Consider the following 22,995-nt stretch of genomic DNA (forward strand, 5'->3'; position numbering starts at 1 on the left):
AGTTGTTAAGCCTTGGAAGCATGAACTTCTTGATGGTTGGTTGCCTGGAAATAAAGATAATCGGTACGCGCTTTACACATAGCAAACAAACCACACGTCGTTCATAGAGACTGTAAATGTAAATTTTGGATTTGTTTTCTCATGAAGATTGAATTTTGTTCTTGCGAACGATGTTTTTATTGAATATGATTAAGCATGAAATGGAAAAAAGTACACAAAATCTGACTCATTTGGATGTCTCCCATCTACTTCTGAAGGAGAGAGGCCACATTGAGCTTCACATCTTCTTTGGCTTGTTTATCAAATGGCTCCTCGCCTATATACAAATCCAGAAGCGATCGGCACAGGAGCTTGCTCTCTATGCTTCCCACCTCCTTTCCGTCAACTGCCAGAGTTTTACATACGTTAAGGTTAAACATAATCTTAAATCTACGAACTAAAATTAGAGCAAACACTTGCTGCAAACCGTTATGAGGAATCGGTGAAAATTAATATCATCTGTTGTGATATACTTTGAAGGAACTGAAACATAAGTGAAAAGAAAAATCTTACTTGTTGTGCGAAGTACATAGCCCCGTTCCCTTGAGAGATCTATTATAGATCCCTTAGGTATTTTATATTCGTCTTTGAATTGGGACGTGAACCTACAATTAATCGGGCTATTAGGTTGATAAAATTGTAATGCTAATTGTGACAGTCTGCAAATCAAGTCTTACAAACAGAAAACAAGAATATTTATCAAGTGAAGACAAAAATAGCAAATGCAAGCTGAAAATAAAATGATTTACCTTTTGAGCAATTCTTTGTTGTCGGATCCTCCAAACTTCTGTAGTCTGCTACCCACAGACTCCTCAAAAGCACTACGTACAGAACCAATGCTCAATCTGCCGTAAACTATTTGAAGCCTAACTGTCATACATATATCAGCTTCCAGCAGATCATCACTATACTCCATGTCATTGAGTTCCAAAATGGACAATTTCCCATATTTCTCGCCAAGCAAATTCTTTATGTCATTATCATCAGCATAAACACCTGCAGATGCACACAACTAGTGCAATGAGATGAAACGCAAAGGCAGTCCACACGGATAACATGGACTTAAGGGCTACTGTTGTGCTAAGAGCCCCAAGAATAGCAGGAATAAGAAAACAGACATTATTATGTATATGAGGAATCAAATCGTGTGAAGCACCAGGTCTCTACAATAAGTCACCAACATCGATATTGCCATGACACGTTAATTTTGACCAAAAGTAATTAACTATTAGCGGTATTACTTCTCATTGCCTCAAGTACCATTTAATTCTGCAAACCATAAAAAACCCAGAAAAAAACTATTCGTTCCAACATATAATTAGCAAATTCTTAATCCCCATTTTTTATAAACGTATAATCAACATGAAACCAAGCAGGGTTATAGTAAACTTAGCAGCATCGCTGCTTTTGTTCCAGAGTAAATATCATCTGATAATATTAGGCAATGTTTTTTGAATTTTAGTCAATTTAATCACCAGGAAATTACAAAGCTTCAATCTTCTTAGCATTTCAGATAACCAACAGGTAGAACGCATCAATCATCTATTTCCAACATTGACCAGATTACACTACTTCCACAGCATTGTATACAAAAAATTCAATTCTGTTTCCGAAACCAACCAAACCAATACAAAGTAACTAGCAAAAACCGACCAAATAATACTACTTCTACAGCATTTTACCCGAAAATTTCGAATCATTTTCGAAAACCAACCAAACAAAACAACAACGAAGCCTTATCGCACTAAGTGGGGTCGACTGTCAAATCCTAGAACGCCACTGCACCAAGTCTTCCGTTACAAACCATTACAAAACTAATCCATCCAACTGAACACGAAGTAGCTAACAAAAAATTGACTTCTTTCTACACTGAGCTAACAATGTAAGCTTTAAACACTGCAACGAAAATTTGGCAATGGAAATAATGAAATAAAAAAAATGCAAGATACGGAAATGATATACCAAATGAATAGACATCGATGTTTTTCAAGCCCATCACTCTTTTTCTCCGCAACCCAATTCCCAGAAGCCGCCGAGACTCCGCAAGAACGGAAGGAAACGAAGCACCGGTCTTGGAATCGACGACGGAGCTCGGTGCGTCGGTCAGAGAAAGTGATCCCCAAAGCGGCAGAGAGCGATTAGCAAAGAAGGAATTGAGTGCGTTCTGGAGAAATGGCTGTGTGGAGCTGTGGGAGGCAGCAGCGACCCCGGCGACTACGGCCACCCCGGAAGCTACGGTGACGGCGGCGGCGGCGGCATAGAAAGGGCGTGATGTGGCGGAGAATGAGTGGGTGGGAGTGCGCTTCGGGGGCTGAGAAAACGAGGAGGGGAAGCGAAAAGACACCATTGTTTTCTTCTACTCTGAAATTTGAAAGGTCGGTGAAGTGGGCAGAGTTCTGTACTTATGGAGGTTGACACATGACCGGCACGTGACATACGGTAATTGGCTAATGGATTTGTGTCTTGGGCCTAGAAAGTGGGCCTTGGCAGATGTGCAGTATTATGGGTTTGGGTTTTGAGTTCATTTGGGCTTCATCTATGTCCATCAACGAAACCAACCCTAGGAAGTACAATATATAGGGTAGTGGATCAATACATTTTAACTTGATCCACTACCCGTAACGTGCATAAAAGTAGAGGTAAAACCGTTACACCTGGATGGATCAATGGGGGATTATCTCTCCAAATTTATTGGACTTAAAGTCGTTAAGTTTGGCTAATATCAATGCTCTAGTGGCTCTACCATAAAAAGTCTTCAACGAAACCAACTATGGGAAGTACAATATATAGGGTAGTGGATCAATACATTTTAACGTAATCCACTACCCATGACTGTGAATGAATTTCGAGATAAAACCATTACACCTGGATGGATCAATGGGGGATTATCTCTCCAAATTTATTGGACTTAAAGTCATTAAGTTTGGCCAATATCAATGCTCTAGTGGCTCTATCATAAAAAGTCTTTGTCTTCTTAGCTAGCAACTTGTATCCAATTGAAAGTTTAGGTTTTGCTTTGAACCCTCTATGGCTCTATACTTGTTGACAAAATTTGGAAGTAAAGCTTGTTAATTGATTTTTTTTGTAAATTTTGAACAAAACTAGCTAGGAACAAAATGAGTTTTTGGTTGCTTGTATAAAAAGTTAGACAAAAAACAACAAATTTAGTGGATATTATTTGCCTAAATCGACTTTTAAATTTATGAGTGTCAAAATATTATCCTTTATTTTTTATTTTTTATAAGAAACGATAGAATGATATTTTGTTAATCAACACAAACAAATACAAGAGTGCCAATTGGGTATAGTACTCTAGTAACCAATAAATTAATCTAAAGTGATTTTGCACAGATACACAATTGAGTAAAACCCCTATATTATAACCACAATCACAACAATAAAATGGGCACCAGTATAGATTTTGTCACAAACGGTAGTAGGCGCAACAAACATATATCGACACATGTTAGTCAGACTCATCGATGAATAGTGAGCCCACATAAGGTCATCGCAAAAGAGTGAGATCATATAAAGTCATTATTAATTGATGAGACTCCATAATTCATCGTTCTCAAGCAAAGACCACAACACTTGCTAAGGAAGACAATAAAAACTAAATTAATCCAAAAACAGAACCACCGGTCGGGCAATCATTGTGGACTGTGGAGAACACTCTATCAAAATGACAATCACATCTTCCGCAGGTCAAGGTCAGGCCGCCAGTTCTAGACGTCTAAGACGGTGGAGACACAAGAACTTGGCACATAGGGCGGCGGAGCCGCCGATCTAGGGAACAACTTATCTCTTACATTGAGTTTTAGAATATGGTTACTATGAATGGCGTATTCTGTTACATCTTACGTGTTTAGAAATGGTAGCTATCATGAGTGAGACTTTGTTGATCCGGAATACATATTTAATACTCTTAATTACTATGTAAAAGTATTTAAATAAATACTAATATATTTATGGTCGATCTGTCCTTTACGAGTTGTGGTTGTAATACAGTCGTTAAAAATAAATATGTAGCATTGTATGCTCATTTGCTCCAACAATACAGAAACCTGTAACAAGACGAAAAAAGACACGCAAATTGTCACCAAATTAAGTATGGCATTTTTCTTTAAAATGATAGATTATTATAGTAGGCAGAGCGTTATCTTCAACTCACTACATTTCAGATTTAAATTGTCTTCTTCTTTTCAGTATAAAAAGAGTTTTACTTTTTATTTTTATTTTTATTGATGAGGTTACCATAAGAGGAAACCATGACTGTAACTTTTGTGATAAATATATTGTTTGTCGCTAAGTTACTATATTGAGCTTTTTTCGGCCTTGAAAGAGTGGACTGTTGTGACAAAGTCACCAGCTAGTCCCTTTTTTGACAAACAAAAGAAAAGGAAAACCAACAAAAGCAACAAACTACAACACAACAACAACAACAACAAAGGCCAGGCTAAAAACTAAAAATATAGGAAGGCTGTAAACAACAACAACAATCCAACCTAACAACCAATACCAAAGGGAGAGCAACTACATAGAGATTATCCATTCTTGAAAAATAGGCATATTCGCAATAGAGAGCGGAGTCTACATAGAACATAGCCGCAAGTGTATAGAGCTAACAATGGTTTTAAAGACAATAATGAAGTGGAGGTGTTCATTTCTAAATTTACAGTTATTACTTTTCTACCAAATAGCTAGTATAGACAACAACTTAGAAACACAACTTCCTAATAGTAACATTCAACGACTTACTCGTTCAATTATTAGCATCCCAAGTGATAAACTCATGCGAATCCAAAAGTGAGATCAAAGAATAGGTTAAAATCCTTTTAAAGCATATTTGTGGCTTTTATGTTTTTTTTTAATCAAGAAGCATATTTTGATATTAGTTCAACGGAATCCAATATTTAATAAATTAATAGCGTGCAATTCTTGACCAAAAAATAGCATGCAATTCTTGACCTAAAAAATAGCATGCAATTAGAATACTAATTTTATTTGATTTCGATCCTATAAACTATTAAGCATCGCCACGAGAAGTAAAAATATTAAAACACAGGTGCGGACAATAAGGCATCTTCAGTACAGTTTACAAGAATCTAATTGTATTCAGAAAATTTCTCAGATATGTCGTTGCCTCGTTGTTATAATAATGTTCTTAAGTAACAATATTACTGTATAAACTCGAATTATTAGCATAACATGATTATATTTATATAATACCAAAGACTATTAATAATTATTTTGCTATTAATAGTATAATGTGAGTATTAATGTTATTTGAGAACACTAACTACATTAACAATATTATCTCAGAGCATTTTAACTATTTTTTCGGGGTATATATAGTCAAATTATGATTTTGGGAGATTTTGATTATTTTAATAAATTTAGGGTTATTCAAACCGGATTTCAAGTGACCTCTGAAATTTAAACTGTATTCAATCAAGATTAAAATCCTTAAAAATTCGGGTGTATTCAATTAAGATTTTAAAAAAAATTATACATTACAGATGTATTCAATTAGAAATTGATTTTTAAAAAGTTGAGGAAATTGGAGAGATGTCATAGTGTATTCGAGGGGAATTGGAGAATTTCTAATTAAAATACACTATGAAATCTTTTTAATCAACTCGAATTACTCAACGTTTGTGAATTCTTTAAAATCAATTTCTAACATAATGCACCTAAATTTTGTAAACTTCTTTAACATTCTAATTGAATACACCAAGATTTCTAAGGATCTTAATAAATTATCTTAAAATATTGATTGAGTACACTTTAAAATCAGAGAATCACTTAAAATTCTGATTGTATATCCTAAATTAAATAAAAAAAATTAAAATCTCTCAAAATTCATTGAATACACATTCGTTATTCTATGAAGTCAAATGGCCATGTAACTGGTTTTTTTTAAAGGTACGTGGGACTATATTATATAATGAAATATGTTCAAAGTATAACAAATAATTATTGCTGTGACAACATTTTTCAATTTAAAATTTTTTTTTTAATTTTTTTTTTTTAAGAGGGACAACTGGTGGCAAGTCACAATTATCTATTATTTTTAGGCCCTTAGAGGCTATGAAATTTCACCTTGTTCGTAGCCATAGTCAAACAGATTTACCAGCTCAATATATCGAACACGAAACCTTTCATTTTTTTATTTATTGGGAAATCACAGTCTATGCCCTTACTATTGGGCCACTTGTGGTTTCAAATTTTAATGTTTGCTATCCACTAGTTCTTGCTCCATGCATAAAGGAAATGAACCAAATAAAAAATGAAAGGGGCCTCCAAAAGTTCAAGCCAATTGCTTCAATAATTTACAAAAATTGATAAACCGCGTTGTAATTATTTATGTTTATTTTCTATACATTCGACAAAAATTGAAAGCTGCACCACTTAACAACGTAATTATATTTTAATACGACCATGCACTTATTTATTCATACTTGGTCCCTAAGTTAGAAAGAGGATCCATTCTCTCTGGGAGAATTTCGAGGATCTTCAAATCATGTTCGTTCATTGTATATCGCGTGATTAGTTTTCGTTGGGTATTGTTTATATTTAAAATAATTTTTAACCACATGATGTACGATGAATAGACACGATCGGAAATCCTCACAAAATTATTTTGTTGTTTGTTTTTTTTTTCCTTACGAAAACTAATAAACAAAAGGAAATAAGCATCTTCATTGTGACATCCCACATCGCCTAGAGGAGTGATCCTTATATGTATATTCTTATCCCTACCTAGCATGAGGCCTTTTAGGAGCTCACTGGCTTCGAGTTCCTTTAGAACTCTGAAGTTAAGCGAGTAGCACGCAAGAGTACTTCCAGGATGGGTGACCTATCGGGAAGTTCTCGTGTGAGTTCCCAAAAACAAAACTGTGAGGGTGTGGCTGGGGTCCAAAGCGGACAATATCGTGCTACGGTGGAATTGGGCCCAGGAAGTGGTCCCGCCCGGGCCGGGATGTGACAATTTGGTATCAGAGCCTAACCCTGGCCGCGTGTGTGCCGACGAGGACGCCAGGCCCCTAAGGGGGGGTGGATTATGACATCCCACATCGGCCAGGGGAGTGATCTTATATGTATATTCTCATCTCTACCTAGCACGAGGCATTTTGGGAGCTCACTGGCATTAGGTTCCTTTGGAACTCCGAAGTTAAGCGAGTAATGTGCAAGAGCACTCCCAGGATGCGTGACCCATCGGGAAGTTCTCGTGTGAGTTCCCAAAAACAAAACCATGAGGGCGTGGTTGGGGCCCAAAGTGGACTATATTGTGCTACGGTGGAGTTGGGCCCGGGAAGTGGTCCCGCCCGGGCCGGAATGTGACAATTTGGTATCAGAGCCTAACCCTAGCCGCGTATGTGCCGACGAGGACGTTGGGCCCCTAAAGAGGGTAGATTTTGACATCCCACATCGCCCAGGAGAGTGATCCTTATATGTATATTCGTATCCCTACCTAGCACGAGGCCTTTTGGGAGCTCACTGGCTTCGGGTTCCTTTGGAACTTCGAAACCCTGGATGCATGTGTGTCGACGAGGACGTTGGGCCCCTAAGAGGGGTGAATTGTGACATTCCACATCGTCCAGGGGAGTGATCCTTATATGTATATTCTCATCCCTACGTAGCACGTGGCATTTTGGGAGCTCACTGGCTTCGGATTCCTTTGGAACTTCGAAGTTAAGCAAGTAGCGCGCGAGAGCACTCCCAGGATGGGTGACCCATCGGGAAGTTTTTGTGTAAGTTCCCAAAAACAAAACCGTAAGGGTATGGTTAAGGCTCAAAGCGGACTATATCGTGGTTCGGTGGAGTCGGACCCAGGAAGTGGTCCCGCTCGGATCGGAATGTGACATTCATCCTTAGAAACGAATGAGATTCTATACGAGAAGAAAACAAACACCAAAAAGAGATACTAATCTTTCATTTCTCGTTTGACACACGTCATATATTAAAATAAAGCTTAATGTATCTCTCCGTAATTAATGTATATGTGGTAATTACTATTGCAATTTCTCTCATCTTTTATTGACGTGACATCATTCTACTGTATAAACGTTATAATTGGATCAGTACTCACTTTATCATCATATGAAGGCATCTTTAGAAAAGTTCATTGCTTTAAAAACCGTATAGTCATCCAAATGAATAAATATAATTATTGAAAGGCCATCATGAGGATGATATTAATTACCATATTCCAGCTCGTTTGGATTTTCTTTTAAAATGATTGAAAGCTCTTTTGGTGAAAATATTTTTAGAACCAATCTTTAGTAAAGATGCAAATAAATCTTGAAAAATCACTTCAAATGCTTCCTCGAAGAAGCACATAACTGATGCTTCTTCCAAAAAACACCTTAAGTGCTTTTGGAACCTAAAAACATTTTCTCTAAAAGTGCTTTTAGTTATTTTAAAAGCACATCTAAACGAGTCATTCGTCTCTTTACTGTATACATATACACGATAGATAAATGGTCTTTAAATCAAATTAATTTTCTTAAAAACAAACTTTACATGATAAAAAATGTATAGTTAAATAATGTGACGTTAAATAGGAAAAATAACTTTTCTATTTACTTGAAATGAATAATATTATCTGTTTGACATGACTTTAATTGCATAATGAATTTAGATGATTATTCTCTATTTACCATAACAATAACAAATAAAAAAGAGCATTTAGCAGGTGGTCCTTTACCATAGTGATGGAGAGGAGTGAAACCCTTGCATAACGGCGTGGGTTCAAACTCTATCAATGACAAATCTAATTTCTAACTAAGAACAATATTGCTCAACTCTAAAAAAATAAAAAAAATAAAAAGAAAGAAAAAAAGAAAAAAAGAAGAGCATTTAGCAGCAAAAATCTCTCATCAGATAATGGTTGCACTTTTGATTCCACTTTTAAAAGAAGTTATTTGGTCAAAGGTAATAGAATCTTTATTATCTAGTTGTATATCAGCGCTCATTTTTTATGGACAGAGGTAGATAGAATACAAAATCTGTATTACAAGTAAAAAAAAAAAAAAAAAAAAAAAAAAAAAAAGAATCGAGTAGATAAATAAAAATTCATGCTGCCATTCGCCCAAATCCTACAGCTAAGAAGACTGAAAAGATGTCAATTAAGGAGCACTTAACGGATTTTTTAACAATATTGTGACGGAAATACTACATTGATTTGCGATATCTATTTTCAGGGACTACATTGATTGATTTTTAATTTCAGGGATCATCTTCATGGTGAAGGTTAATTTCAGAGACCATTTATGATAAAAACCTTTTTTTTATTTACAAATGCTTTGGTAGATACTTCTTTTATATCATCTTAATTCACTCAAAAAAGACATAGTATGGAAGGAATAATACATCCTCTATACAATCCTACAAATACATATCTCTTTCTGCCGCGCCTCCCTTCTCTCCCTATGAGATTAAAATAAGCCACAATAGGTTTCCCAGCACCACCTATTATATAATATTGTTTTTATAATATTTTATTTACAAATGATTAGATAGATACTTCTTTTACATCATCTTAATGCACTCAACCGTATTACTATAGTGCTAGTTAGTAGCCCAAAAGCGGAGACAACTATCCCTAGAATAAAATAATTATAGATTCAAATAATTGTTGTACTAAGTACTTTTGTCAATTTTCCTATTCATTGAGTTTTAATTAAATAATTTATAGATGCAAATTTATAATTCAAATGTGAAGAGAACATATACTATAGTATAGTTAGATAAATAACTAAACATGTTACACAGGGTATAAAGTATAAGTAGTTTGTAATACAAGTAAATACAAATAAAAAACATGGAGGTAGGTTAATTCAAAATCTATGATATAGGAAGATAAGCAATTGATTTAAATAGATTATTAAAAAACATTTGATACAAGTAAATAGAATATAATTAATTTGTAATACAGGTATAAAAAATATAGAGTAGATTAAAAAAAATTTCATGCTGCCATTTGACCTAATCCTATTAAAAATCGTACGTATATTGTATCTACATGCCATTTATCCAAGCGAATCCTCATTTTTGAGTAAAAATAGAGGCTAGTTGTAGGCTCACTCAATTTCAAACCTTAACAATCCGAACCGTTGTAAAATTCAATTTAATCTGAAATCATTTGCCCATTTAATTATTACGATGAAATTTAATTGTTTCTTGGAAAACAAAATGTTCATCAATTTCTTTGAACTCAATTAGATGTCTCACATATTTTCGATTTGGCCCGTTGAGGTCAAACTTAAAAAATAGACATTTCGAATCGTTGAAATTCAAAGTGGTGAGGCCCCACAACTAATTCCCAATTTTTTTTCAAAAAAATAAACATCCATTCTCTTCAAGGCCTCCACACTTTCTATGATCATATGTACGTTATTTATGATTACTTAGATACAATTTAAAATTGGCTAGGCACAACAAATCATTTAGAATCTATGTAACTTTACTGTGTATTCTTGTAAATATGACTAATTCATGAGTTAATGCTGGATCATATTTCATCGAACCAATTGGAAATTATTTTGTGGTATTTATTTCCACAAAAAATATTAACTATATAAGTACCATATGTTATACATTCAGTTTTAAGTATAGTCTCCCTAATGAAGTTTTATGTTCGCCAAACGTTTTTCTAAATTTGAAACAACCACCAACCCTAAATAAAGGAAAAGGACAGGACTGCCTTCAATTCCATGTATCACTCAGGATGATACCTTTCCTCCTAGCCTGAATCTCTTGGGAAGTCCCTCCCTGTCCTCTTCTCTCTCCCTTTCTCTCTCTCTCTCTCTCGCTCTCTCCTCATATTTTCACTACTTCTACTTCCTCCACCCAGCAAACCACAATTTTCCCCACCATAATCATGTCTTCTCATTCCACTCAACTTTTTCTCTCTGCACGGTTGCACCTCCTCCAAGTTCCAACTCTTCGACCCACCTCATCCTTCTCTGCCTTTAATCAACCTAAATATTTACCGGGTGAGTTCCCAATGTTTATTTACCTTTTCATTTTAACATGATCTATTTTATTATTTTTATGTTTCTCTCCCGCCCACACTTCTTTTGCTTTCAATTTTGCCTACACAGACAAAAATGATAGAAAATACTTCCAGACATTTTCTATTTTCCACCCTTTTTCTCAGTCATATGATCACTTTTACCTTGTTTTCTTTTAAATTCACAACTGGGTTTTATTTAAACTCCTTCAAGATTGTCGATCTTTGGTTATTCCGATCGATCTTGTTTTCTCCTCGTTTTCTTTTCATTTTTTTTCCCATTGTCTTGCATGTGTTTGGTTCCCTAGAAAATTCAAGAAAAAACTTGTTCACCATTCTTTGTTCCATGGAACATCAAAAGGGTTTGCATGTAGATGAAGATCTTCTCAATTCCGACATCTTTTGAGTTTTGATAGTCATGTTTTATCACAAAAAGCTTCGGTGATATTAGTCATGAACTTCTCACATATATTTATTTTGTTGTATTTTCAATGTTGGACTCTGTTCTTGAATACGATTTCTCTTTTGAGATAGCTCAGTGCTTTCTTCTTCCTCTCCTTTTCTGCGTTTTCTTTTTCTTGAACTTCCATGGCGTGAGGTTCTGTCTTGGATTCTCCTTAGTATTTGTTAAACTTCGTGTATTTCACCATGCAAGCAACTGCTACATGGTCTGCAACTGTTTCTTTTTGCATTAGATCTTTGTCTTTATCCAATTCACGTTTCATACATACAGCCTCTTGAGGCCTGTAAAACTTATTTCACCACGCATTCCACCACCTTTCCTCACAGGTGTTTGGCTATTTGGCGCTAATGACAGAAGAGTTTTTCGCTCGAAATGCAGTGCGGTTTCCAAACCCAGCACTCAAGGTAATTATGCTAAAGTATTCTTTTACTTTATTTTTTCTTTCTCTTTTTTTTACTTTTTTTACCTTTTTACTCTTGTTGTTTAATTAGTAAATATGTGCCTACATTTTTATAGGAAATTGTTATTAGTACTCCAAAAATCTCATTCTACACTCCAAACTTTCTATTTTAGGAAAGAAAAATACATTTGTGAGAGTGTAGAATGAGATTTTTGGAGTGCCAATAACACTTCCCTTTTTATACCTCATTATCTATATACGATCAGAATATGCAGACGTGTTACAAAATGGTCTGCCAGTGATAAAGTGGACTGAGATTGTGGAGGATGACATCGAAGGAGATGAAGCTGCTGAGGTACAAAAAAATACATGTCTACTTTCAATAATATTTTAGGATTAATCTTAGTTTGTTACTCTCAAGTTTCATGGTTTTTAACACTTAATACATAAAGTTTTTTCCGTCCCAAAGTCACACCTAAAATGTCCAAATTCCTTTCACAAAACAAAAAGGAAAAATCAGAAAATAGAAAAAAAGCATGAAGTTAAAAGAAATGTAAAATATTGAGTTAATCTTAGTTTAATACTCTCAAATTTCTTTCAACTTCATGCTTTTTTTCTATTTTCTGATTTTTCCTTTTTGTTTTGTGAAAGGATTTTGGAAAAATCAATAAGATCAAGCAACGCGTGGAGACTGTCAAATCGATGTTGGAGTCGATGGAGGACGGAGAGATTACGATTTCGGCGTACGACACCGCTTGGGTGGCGTTAGTGGAGGATGTGGAAGGCAGTGGCTTGCCTCAGTTCCCATCCAGCCTCCAGTGGATTGCCAACAACCAACTGCCAGATGGTTCCTGGGGAGATATTGAGATCTTCACTGCTCATGATCGCATCCTCAACACAATAGCTTGCGTTGTCGCACTCAAATCATGGAGCCTTCATCCCGACAAGTGTGAAAAAGGTAACTGCTAACCAGTCAGTATTTCAATATATACAGCGGTAACGACTCGTTTGAAATCTTATCCGGTCATTTTTGGGTCATAATGATGTCTGCCAAAGTGTTACCCAAAATGAAAGTTAGCGTTTAGTTATTTAACTGTGACTGTACTTTGTTTTTGGCCGATATACACTTAGGAATGACATATTTCAAGGAGAACATAAGCAAGCTTGGCAACGAGAATGCCGAACACATGCCAATCGGGTTCGAAGTTGCTTTTCCTTCGATTCTCGAATTGGCTAGGAGTTTAAACCTGGACGTGCCTGATGATTGTCCTGTGTTGCATGAGATTTACGCCATGAGAGATCTAAAGCTCACAAGGTATATGTATACACGTCTCATACTTTTTTGGAATTTTAATGTTTGTTTTTCTGTGAGAATTAAAGAGCAACCTTATCCACGGTGGATATATTATAATTTGGTCTATTGGGGGTGTGCGAACTCTTTTACATGTACGTAATTATTAAGGGCAGTGATATCCACACACACATTTAAATGAATCAATTACTAAATAGAATTAAATGTAGTAATTAACAAACCATAGCAAGTCATCCAGTGGTAAAGATGCGGACTGTGGCTTTCCAATAAACAAAAAAATATGGGAGGTTGCAAGTTTGATGCTCTGAACTGGTGAGTTTGCTTGACTATGACTACGGGTAGGATGAAATTCCCCATAATACGTATGGACCGGGAAGAGATGGATAACCGTAACATACCATCAGTTGTCCGCCTTTATGGAAAAAGAAAATGCAGTAATTAACATATGTGAAGAAAATATAAAGAGGTATGTGATCCATTATTAAATACTGGGTGTGCGTATGTGTGGTGGATAGGATACCGAGGGAAATAATGCACAAAGTACCCACAACACTTCTCCACAGCATGGAAGGAATGGCAGGCTTGGACTGGGAAAAGCTTCTAAAACTGCAGTCCCAAGATGGCTCTTTCTTGTTCTCTCCAGCCTCCACCGCCTATGCACTCATGCAAACCAAAAATCCAAACTGCATGAATTATTTATCCAAAGCTGTTCACAAGTTCACGGGCGGAGGTAAGCGTCAGTATATAGGGTTCTTTAGAAAAATGCTGTAGAAACTCCTATTTTCCAAACAAAAACCCACCTAATATTAAACATCCAAATAAAACCCAAATTTCAAATAGAATACCATGTAGATAAATATGTAACCAATTATCATCACATATTTACAATTTATGCCACAAATATGATTAGCAATTAACTCCATATGGACATTTTACCTTTCTTGTATGATAAATATATATATATATATATATATATATTAATTTAGCGTGTTAAAAATAATTTATCTATAATTATATGTAAAATATAAGTAAATTAATTTTGAATCAAATAGAATTTATTTTGTAGGTAAATTAAAATAGTAGTTCCATTATTTTGGTAAAGTTAAACAGTGCCTAAATTAATTCGTAAAAATTAAACCATGACAAATTATCTCTATTAAAATAAAACAATAGATGTTCAACAAAAATAATAAAAATAAAATAGTAGATACATTATTTTCTTATAAGATTGAACAATAGGTAAATTATATTGTAGGTACATTATGTTTGTAATAAAAAAAAGAAATTGAAATTCATAAAACAAAAATCAGTAGATATATTATTTTTTAATCAAATTTCCTTTATTTGTAGGTGAATTATTTTCATGCATTATTATATATATTGGGCACATTTTACTACTAATATATATGTGTGCAATAATTTACCTATATTATTATATAAAATATAGATAAATTTATTTTGATTCAAATAACATTATTTATTTTATAGGTAAATTATTTTACAAGTACTATTATATACACAGGACAAATTTATTACTAATACACATGTCTAAATAATTTACCTATATTTTTTTAAATATACGTAAATTGTTTTATAGTGCTCTTTCTGATTTTCATTTGGTAACAAAATGACAAGATTAAATTAAAATTGTCTAATTTTATGTAAATTTGAAAAACAATTACGAAATCTTAAGGAAAGTATAACATTATTAGTTTTTTTTGCCTTAACATACAATTTGTTATGATATATTAATATGCAATGATTTTAAATTAATGCATTTTTTTTCCATTAATCTCTCCCTTCATATCTGCATAGAATTAAATATTCACTTTAAAACTGTAATTAAGGGTATTTTAGGCATCTAAAAATTGCAAAATGTGTAAAGGCAAACAAAATTAATGAATTTGCTTATGTGGAGCCTAATCATTAGGTTTTATTTAGATAAAAAGACAATATCAGATTTTATGTAAAAAAACTTGAATTTCATGAGCTAAAGCCATATTTTTGTCCAAACTTCTCCGACCAAAGTTCGCCTCTCGAGCCGAATATTACCCCTATTTTACCTTCTTCTACTTCTTTTTTCAGTACCTAATGTGTACCCAGTTGACTTGTTCGAACATACATGGGTTGTGGATCGTCTGCAGCGCTTGGGAATCTCGAGATATTTCGAGCCACAACTTAAGGAATGTGTTAATTACGTAAGCAGGTATGCTCAACAACTCACATTGACTATCATATTGTCGCGTAGCGTAAATGAAATATCTTCTGTTAAATATAGATACTGGACTGAGAAAGGAGTTTGTTGGGCAAGAAACTCGGAGGTTCAGGATATTGATGACACAGCCATGGCATTCAGACTACTCAGGTTGCATGGCCACCAAGTGTCTCCTGGTAAGTTTTGTTACGACACATGTAGTAATTTTGCTGTAACAATCTGCATGCATTGGTAAAAGGTTGCATGGCCACCAAGTGTCTCCTGGTAAGTTTTGTTACGACATATGTAATAGTTTTACTGGAACAATCTGCATGCATTGGTAAAAGTGAATGTTTTGACTTTCGTTGGTTTATTTAAAATATATAATTAACTAACCTAATTTGGTAACGAGGACAGATGTGTTTGAGCATTTCAAGAAGGGCAATAAGTTCATATGCTTTGCTGGGCAAAGCACACAAGCTGTGACTGGAATGCACAACTTGTTTAGGGCTAGTCAGGTACTGTTCCCAGGAGAGACGATCCTTGAGGAAGCTAAGGACTTTTCAACAAAATTTCTGAGGGAAAAACAAGCTTCTAATGAGCTGTTGGACAAATGGATCATCACGAAGGACTTGCCCGGGGAGGTTTGAAACGTCAATTTTCCCAAAATTAATTTTCCGTTATGGTCAAATTGTCATGTGGTGTATGCTACAAACTTACTCGTTATAATACATTAAACTTTTTACCGATGTTATACTTTAGTTACATTACTGACAGAAGATATTAAACATGTTGTCTATTCATATCATAATATAAAATTTGTAACTTCACGGGATGTGAAACTTTCTCTAAGAATCGCGAAAGAGTATTTTATATATACATATATTAGAACAATAAGGCCATTAACAGTTGTGTTTTGTCTTTCATTAAGTTTTATACGTACCATTATCGATCTTTCCAAAAATAACAAGAATATTGTAAAGAGAAGGGGTCAGAGAAAAGTTGACATAATACTCTAGTAACTTCATGTTTGTCTACTCATATACCAAAGATAGTAACGTCAGGTGTTGATCAAACGTCATACTCAAAACTGTCTTTAGAGATTGCGAAAGGGTGTATGTCAATAGTATAAAGCGATTAACAACTGCGATTTGTCTTTTCATTAAGATTTGTACGTATTTATATTGAACTCTCCAATAAATAAGAATATTTTAAAGATAAAGGGCAAATAAAACAGGTTGGGTACGCACTAGATGTTCCATGGTATGCGAGCTTACCTCGACTGGAGACCAGATTCTACATCCAACAGTACGGTGGCCGCGATGACGTCTGGATTGGCAAGACTCTCTACAGGTATTTTTATTTGCATTTGTTATTTTTCGCATAATTAAATTCCAATCATGAGAAATGAGGAAACTCTCTCAAAATATGACTCTTTATGAATTATATATCACCTCACAAAACATCAATTTCGGTACTCATATTATAAAATATTGTGTTGAAAACATAAGATGTCAGAGAGTACTCTATATAAAGTCTCCTTAGTATTTCTCTTCCAATCATTTGTCATATTATTTAATTAATCAAATATTTTTTAATAATTCTGAACTTGGAATCTAACGACTTGTTTGGTTAGGATGCCTTACGTGAGCAATAACTTGTATCTCGAGCTGGCAAAACTGGATTACAACAATTGCCAATCACTGCACCTGATCGAATGGGACAACATTCAAAAGTATTAACCAACAAAACCTAATCTATTATATTTATGAATAGCAAATTATAATTACTTTTTAGAACTTGATTTTTTACATGTACACGGTATTAAATTACTGCTTATGCAGGTGGTACGCAGAATGTAAACTTGAAAACTATGGATTGAGCAGAAGAAGCCTCCTCATGGCTTATTTTGTTGCGGCAGCGAGTATTTTCGAGCCGGAAAGAGCCAAGGAGCGACTTGCATGGGCTAAAACAGCTTCATTAATTGAGACAATTGGGTCTCATTTCAAGGAAGGAACTTCTCAAAGGAAGGCCTTTGTACATGAATTCAAAACTAGGTACGTAAATGTTATACGATTGTTGTTTGGTCTCTTGGTGTCTTATTCATTGGCAAGACACATTTGTGCCAATCCACAAGTAGGGTTCGTTTTGCTAGGGTACCATACCAAGGGCTACAGTTATACGTTATTTGTATGTAAAGGCAAATCTAATTTGACTAGATTATTGTGTCATACACGCACCAAATATTCAACTCAAAAGTGGGAGTGTCCCAAGATTTGGATCTAGGGTAATAACGCACACCCATCCATATTACCAATTATTACCTTCTGCATTACATGATGGAAGCTACTGATGCGTATTAGAGCATTTCCAAAGAAGATATCAAAATGTCCAAATCAACAATAACGGTAACAAAAGACGTGCAACATTAATGTTTTCCAACCGAGAAGCCAAATCTGATGTGGCATGACATGGAATGACATCTCTCTCCCTTGCTACCAAATTTGACAGCACCTTCAGATTTTTTTAATTAATTATTAAATACTTTTTATTAGTTTTTTTTATTGATTTAAAGCATTATCCTTTTGTTTCTTTCATTTCCAATGCAAAGAAAATACATATGAATTTTTATTTTATGTTTAAAATTTGGCATATAATTGTTGGAGAGCAAAATTTTAAAAAATGTTAAAGTGCCACATAAGTCTTCAAATTTAAATTTTAGGTTTAAAATTTGATATCTTCTTTAGAGATGATCTTAGGCGCTCAAAATAGCAATTGGGTATCTTGACTATTTTGGGTACTGAATATCTATCTCTAAGCTATTTTTCATATTAAATTGTTATTTGTCGAGAAGAAGGAATGATTACTTACATGGAAGGATGACCCTTGTATTTTCCGTCATTGTGGAAGAGTTTTAGGCATTTTGAACGAGGCATAGTTACATGTGGCTTGTGTTAACAGGAAGGTGAACACCAACAAGAAAGGGCAGGGACTCGTTGAGACCTTGCTGGCAACCCTACACCGCCTTTCGTTTGACGCCATGGTGGCGCATGGCCAAGACATCAGCCACCCTCTACGCCAAGCTGTGAGTGCAAAACACCCACTTTTTTTAGGCTTTGTTTGGCTGCCAAATCTCTATGTGCATTACCCAACTATAGAAACTAAACATTTCTACTGATCCCTAAACCCCAAAGAAAATTCTATTCTAATTCTTGTCTAAGATTACTTTTTGAATAAAACCTTATCTAAGATTAAAAACTAATTCTAATCCTTGGCATTTAATTGTAATTTTTTAATATTAAATAGGTTGTAATAATTATTGTGTTTTTTTTGTTTGTAGGTTATATATTGATTCCCATAAATAATACAAATGTTATTTATCATTGATAGTTATTATTAAGTTCCCATAATAAGAAGGAGACTATTATTAGCACTTCAAAAATCTTATTTTACACTCCCCAAAAGTTTTTAATTATAGAAAGTTTAGAGTGCAAAATGAGATTTCTAGAATGCTAATAATAATTTCCAATAAGAAAAGTCATATATTATCATATAGTTTTCCTTGTGCGTTAATTTCTCCATATATATGTATATGCATATTACGTACATATGTATGTTTAGATACTATAGTTACGTACTGATATATTTGTACCCATACATTCGTACCGAAAGTTATGTACTATAACGTACCTAAAGTTATGTACCTATGAGTTTCTGTATAAGGTACCTAAATTTCTCCATATTCTTATCAAAACTTACAAACGATATTTCTGTACCTATGAGTACTATAAGGTACCTAAAGTTATGTCATGATACTTCTATACCTATGAATAAAATAAGGTACCAAATGTTATGTATAAATTGAATTTGTTTTGTTGTTGAATTTTTTTTAATAGTGAGAATTTGAATTTTGAATAAATTTTTATCTATTAATATGATTAGAGCACAAAATAAAAAAAAATAATTATGGATAGGTAAAGAATTTCGAATGGTAAGTTTATAAATAATAAATGTGCTATAATTACTTAAATATGGTAAGTTTTAAAAATAGGGACTTATATTAGATTTTGAAAATCATTCAGGTTAAAATCTAAAAACAATCTTATTGAAGCTTTAAAATCTAAAAGCCCCAAGTCTAAAACTTTAATTTGATTTGTTTTTTCTTTTGTATTTTCAATTAATCAAAATACAGTGGGAAAAGTGGCTTCTAAAGTGGCAAGAGCAAGGAGACATGCACCAAGACGAAGCTGAGCTGCTGGTGGAAACAATAAATCAAACCGCCGGCCTTTTGCTTTCAAACGGACTGTTGTTGTCCATTCCAGAGCATGAGCAACTTTTCAAGATCACCAACACAGTTTGCAACAAACTTCGCAGCTACCAAAACCAAAACCACAAGGTCAGAAATTTAAACCTATTTCTGCATTAGGGTTAACGCTTTTCCCCACGGTTTATGTTATCAGGCCGTTTTGATATTTTTTTTCGATTTAATGTTTCTCAGGTGAATGAAAACGGCGGCTACATCAAAGCAACTCAGGAAATCGAATTGGAGATGCAGCAGCTTGTTCAGATGGTGCTGCAAAAGCCTTTGGATGGTGCCATTGAATCTTCGATCAAGCAAACCTTTTTCGCGGTTGCAAGGAGCTTTTACTACTCTGCGTACTCGGACCCTGGAACAATCAATAGCCACCTTGCTAAAGTACTCTTCGAGAGAGTAGACTGATCGTTGTGTATAAGATTAGGCCACAGTGCAATGCCTCTTTTGGTCATTGCAATTGTACTCAGTTTAACCTGAAAAAGGAAGTAAAAATTAGTGATTGCGCACGTTCTTTGTTTTTCTGTGGTATCTGATAATTTCTCCTCAATAAAAAACCAAAGAAAGTGAAGTAAGAAAAAAAAAAAAAAAAATAGTGTTCTCTTTCACGATAAAACTTTAAACACTGTTTTAGGGTTTTATGGTGAAAAACACACTTCAAACGCAGCAATTGAACAATCCTTAGGCTCGACTATTATTACACCCCACATTATTTACACTTGATAGGTGAGAGATTTGTTATAGAATTTGATTCTGATTCTTGAAGTCTTACTAACATTAACAGTTGTCACGGGAGTTACCCTAGTTAAGCAAAAAAGGTATTCGACCTAATTCAACTGTCCAAGAATTATTTGCATTATGGGATTAAATGAGAAGCAAAATAATGCGTCATTGAGCCAGATCAATAATTACAAATTATAGAATAAATACATAAATAAAAAAGGACAGAAACACAAAACACAAAAGGAGATGGACATATCGAATGAGTGAAACATCGTTGTCTGTCCCGCAAACCCCTGTGGCAAACCAAATGAAAAATATCATAAGAAAATAAGTTCTACTTTCAACCAAATAAAAGGTAAAAGCAACCATGATTAGTGAGTAAACAAACTGTTAATTACGAGCTTAACTTGCAGATTAATACCAAAGCAAAAGTAGTCAAGACAAACACTTTCACACTCTCCAGGACAACGTCAACTCAAATCAAATCCAAACACGGAAAAAGAACTGAAGCATTGTTTGCTAATTTTTCGAAAACTCCAATCTCAACAAGGATGATATATGCGGTGGTTTGCACAAATGTGGTTACTGGACAAATAGGTTTTTTTAGGGGGTTTGAAATCTTTCAAACCTGTCGGTTTAATGGTTTCCTCCTACGTGTAAGCATATTAACAATGGCAGACAACATTTGCGTACAAATCCCATTTTAAAGTTCCTGGATTGGTCTTCACCCTAAGGTGGAAATTCACCGAATCTCACATCTCATATCTTAAGATCCATTATCAAACGAGGTAATGTACGTACGACTGTTGTAGATATACATGTAGAGCAAATTCTCTCCTACATGGCACATTATTATCTCAGTAACTAATCACGTGATTAATAGTGCAATGCAAAAGTACATATTCCCAATTCCGATTGTAGGGTAGAATCTCTCCTAAATGGCAGTCATATGACATCACGAAGTGAGGTCCTTTGAATGCAAAGGCAAGAAGGGTCTCCAAAGCAAAGCCATAAGGGATAGAGAAAGCATAGATGGTTGGCATGGTGATGTCCCTCCATGGTTGAGTTGAATCATGGAAAATGGAGTCCTAGAAAAGCACTCTCTTTTTTTTTTGGATCTTAGAACAAAAAAATCACTTGACGAGATAGGATGGTGGTGGTGGAGGAATCGTGGAAGTGTGATCTGATCTGAGGGCCATGACAAACAATGACAAAGGGCTAAGAGCCTTGAATGGGAAAGAAAACAAAAAAAAAAAGCATGAGAATACAAAAGCGACCCATTTCGGCAAAACTGCTTCCACCCCAAAATTCCCCATCTTGCTTTGTGGCTTTTGATGTTTGGTTCAATTTTGAGATCGTGACGAGGGCACGTGAGGCATATTTAGCATCTCTGATTATCTAAATCAGCACTAACAGTACAAAAAATCTGCAACAATATGTTCCAACTGAAAAATCAAATCTGACGTGACATGACATGAATTGACAACCCTCAACCTTGCTGCCAAAATTGACATCAGCTTTAAATCTTTTTTTAATTGATTATTAAATGTATTTTTATCAATATTATTATTATTAATGTTTTAAAACATTTATTTTAATAGTTTAATGTAATAAAATAATAGTTTAATTTGACATAGCGGATAGAGATCAAAATTTAAAAGAAGTCAAAATGTCACATACATTGTCATATTTAAATTTTATGTTTAAAAGTTGACACCTTCTTTGAAGATGCGTGTGCTTCTTCGTTGTGTAAGCGGCAAACATGGCATTGCCACCCACCTCCCATGGTGGGTGCACTGCACATCCAGAGCCAAATATGACTATAGTAGAAACTGCATTCATCTCTTCCTTTATTACGCTCCATCGAGAGGGAGATATTCATGAGTCCAGCAGGTGGACCACGTGATATGTGCATCCACGCTCTACAAAACCCCTTGCATTGAGAGTGGGACCAACATAAGGGTTGGTGGGACCTTGATAGAGAGCACTCTCTCTATTTATGGCCGGACATATGACGTGCTCCACCTGCCAAACAAAAGAATTTCTCCACCATGAGGACGTAAAATGGAGATCCTATCAACTTGTTCCTACCTAGATTTCTACCACAAGCAATTTTATTTTCTTTTTCTTTAATGAAAGTCAAACTGAAGAGGGGTTTTAGGCGTTTTTGTAGGAAATATTAACCCACTTAACTTAGGCGAGGTTTCCTAAAAGGTTAAAAGTACCAAATTTGACTGAGCTAAACAAGATTTACGGGCTACTCATTTGGACTGGATCTCAATATTTCAGTTGCAGCAGCCCACTTCACAATCATCACGATGAACTTCCTCCTAATCAAATGAAATCAATTTTCTATAAATCGGACCCAAATTTGGAGAAATTTTTATTTGAAATGAGATGCTTCAGAGGTTTTGAAACCGCTAATACACGAGAAAATCCTTCGTAGGGAGGCCGCATGGTCACGCTTGTGTGATCACCCAATAACAAGCTCCCATGCGTGGAACTAATGAGGCCCGATGAACCAAAATAGAAGGG

General features: G+C 34.7%; 2 protein-coding genes across 2 annotated transcripts; one reads left to right on the top strand and one right to left on the bottom strand.

The window, feature by feature from the left end:
- Positions 1 to 108: 108 nt before the first annotated feature.
- On the bottom strand, positions 109 to 2,423 carry LOC125478027 (fatty-acid-binding protein 1). The gene is made up of 4 exons (XM_048585687.1): positions 2,002 to 2,423; positions 789 to 1,035; positions 553 to 644; positions 109 to 385 (listed from the first exon to the last, which is right to left on the bottom strand). The coding sequence occupies exons 1-4, from the start codon at positions 2,384 to 2,386 to the stop codon at positions 246 to 248; spliced, it is 864 nt and encodes a 287-aa protein (XP_048441644.1). The 5' UTR covers positions 2,387 to 2,423; the 3' UTR covers positions 109 to 245.
- An 8,380-nt stretch (positions 2,424 to 10,803) lies between these two features.
- LOC103960128 (ent-copalyl diphosphate synthase 1-like) lies at positions 10,804 to 20,728 on the top strand. Its single transcript, XM_018650587.2, has 15 exons — positions 10,804 to 11,039; positions 11,846 to 11,923; positions 12,186 to 12,274; positions 12,571 to 12,877; positions 13,051 to 13,234; positions 13,747 to 13,961; positions 15,317 to 15,437; positions 15,510 to 15,622; positions 15,843 to 16,069; positions 16,663 to 16,778; positions 17,062 to 17,160; positions 17,270 to 17,482; positions 18,387 to 18,510; positions 19,618 to 19,821; positions 19,924 to 20,728. Exons 1-15 carry the CDS (start codon positions 10,925 to 10,927, stop codon positions 20,143 to 20,145), a joined length of 2,427 nt encoding a protein of 808 aa, XP_018506103.2. The 5' UTR covers positions 10,804 to 10,924; the 3' UTR covers positions 20,146 to 20,728.
- Positions 20,729 to 22,995: the final 2,267 nt, after the last annotated feature.

This window comes from the organism of the source record quoted next, unplaced genomic scaffold (genome assembly GCF_019419815.1).
Source record: "Pyrus x bretschneideri cultivar Hongxiangsu unplaced genomic scaffold, Pyrus_bretschneideri_v1 Contig23, whole genome shotgun sequence".
Classification (NCBI taxonomy): Eukaryota; Viridiplantae; Streptophyta; class Magnoliopsida; order Rosales; family Rosaceae; genus Pyrus; species Pyrus x bretschneideri.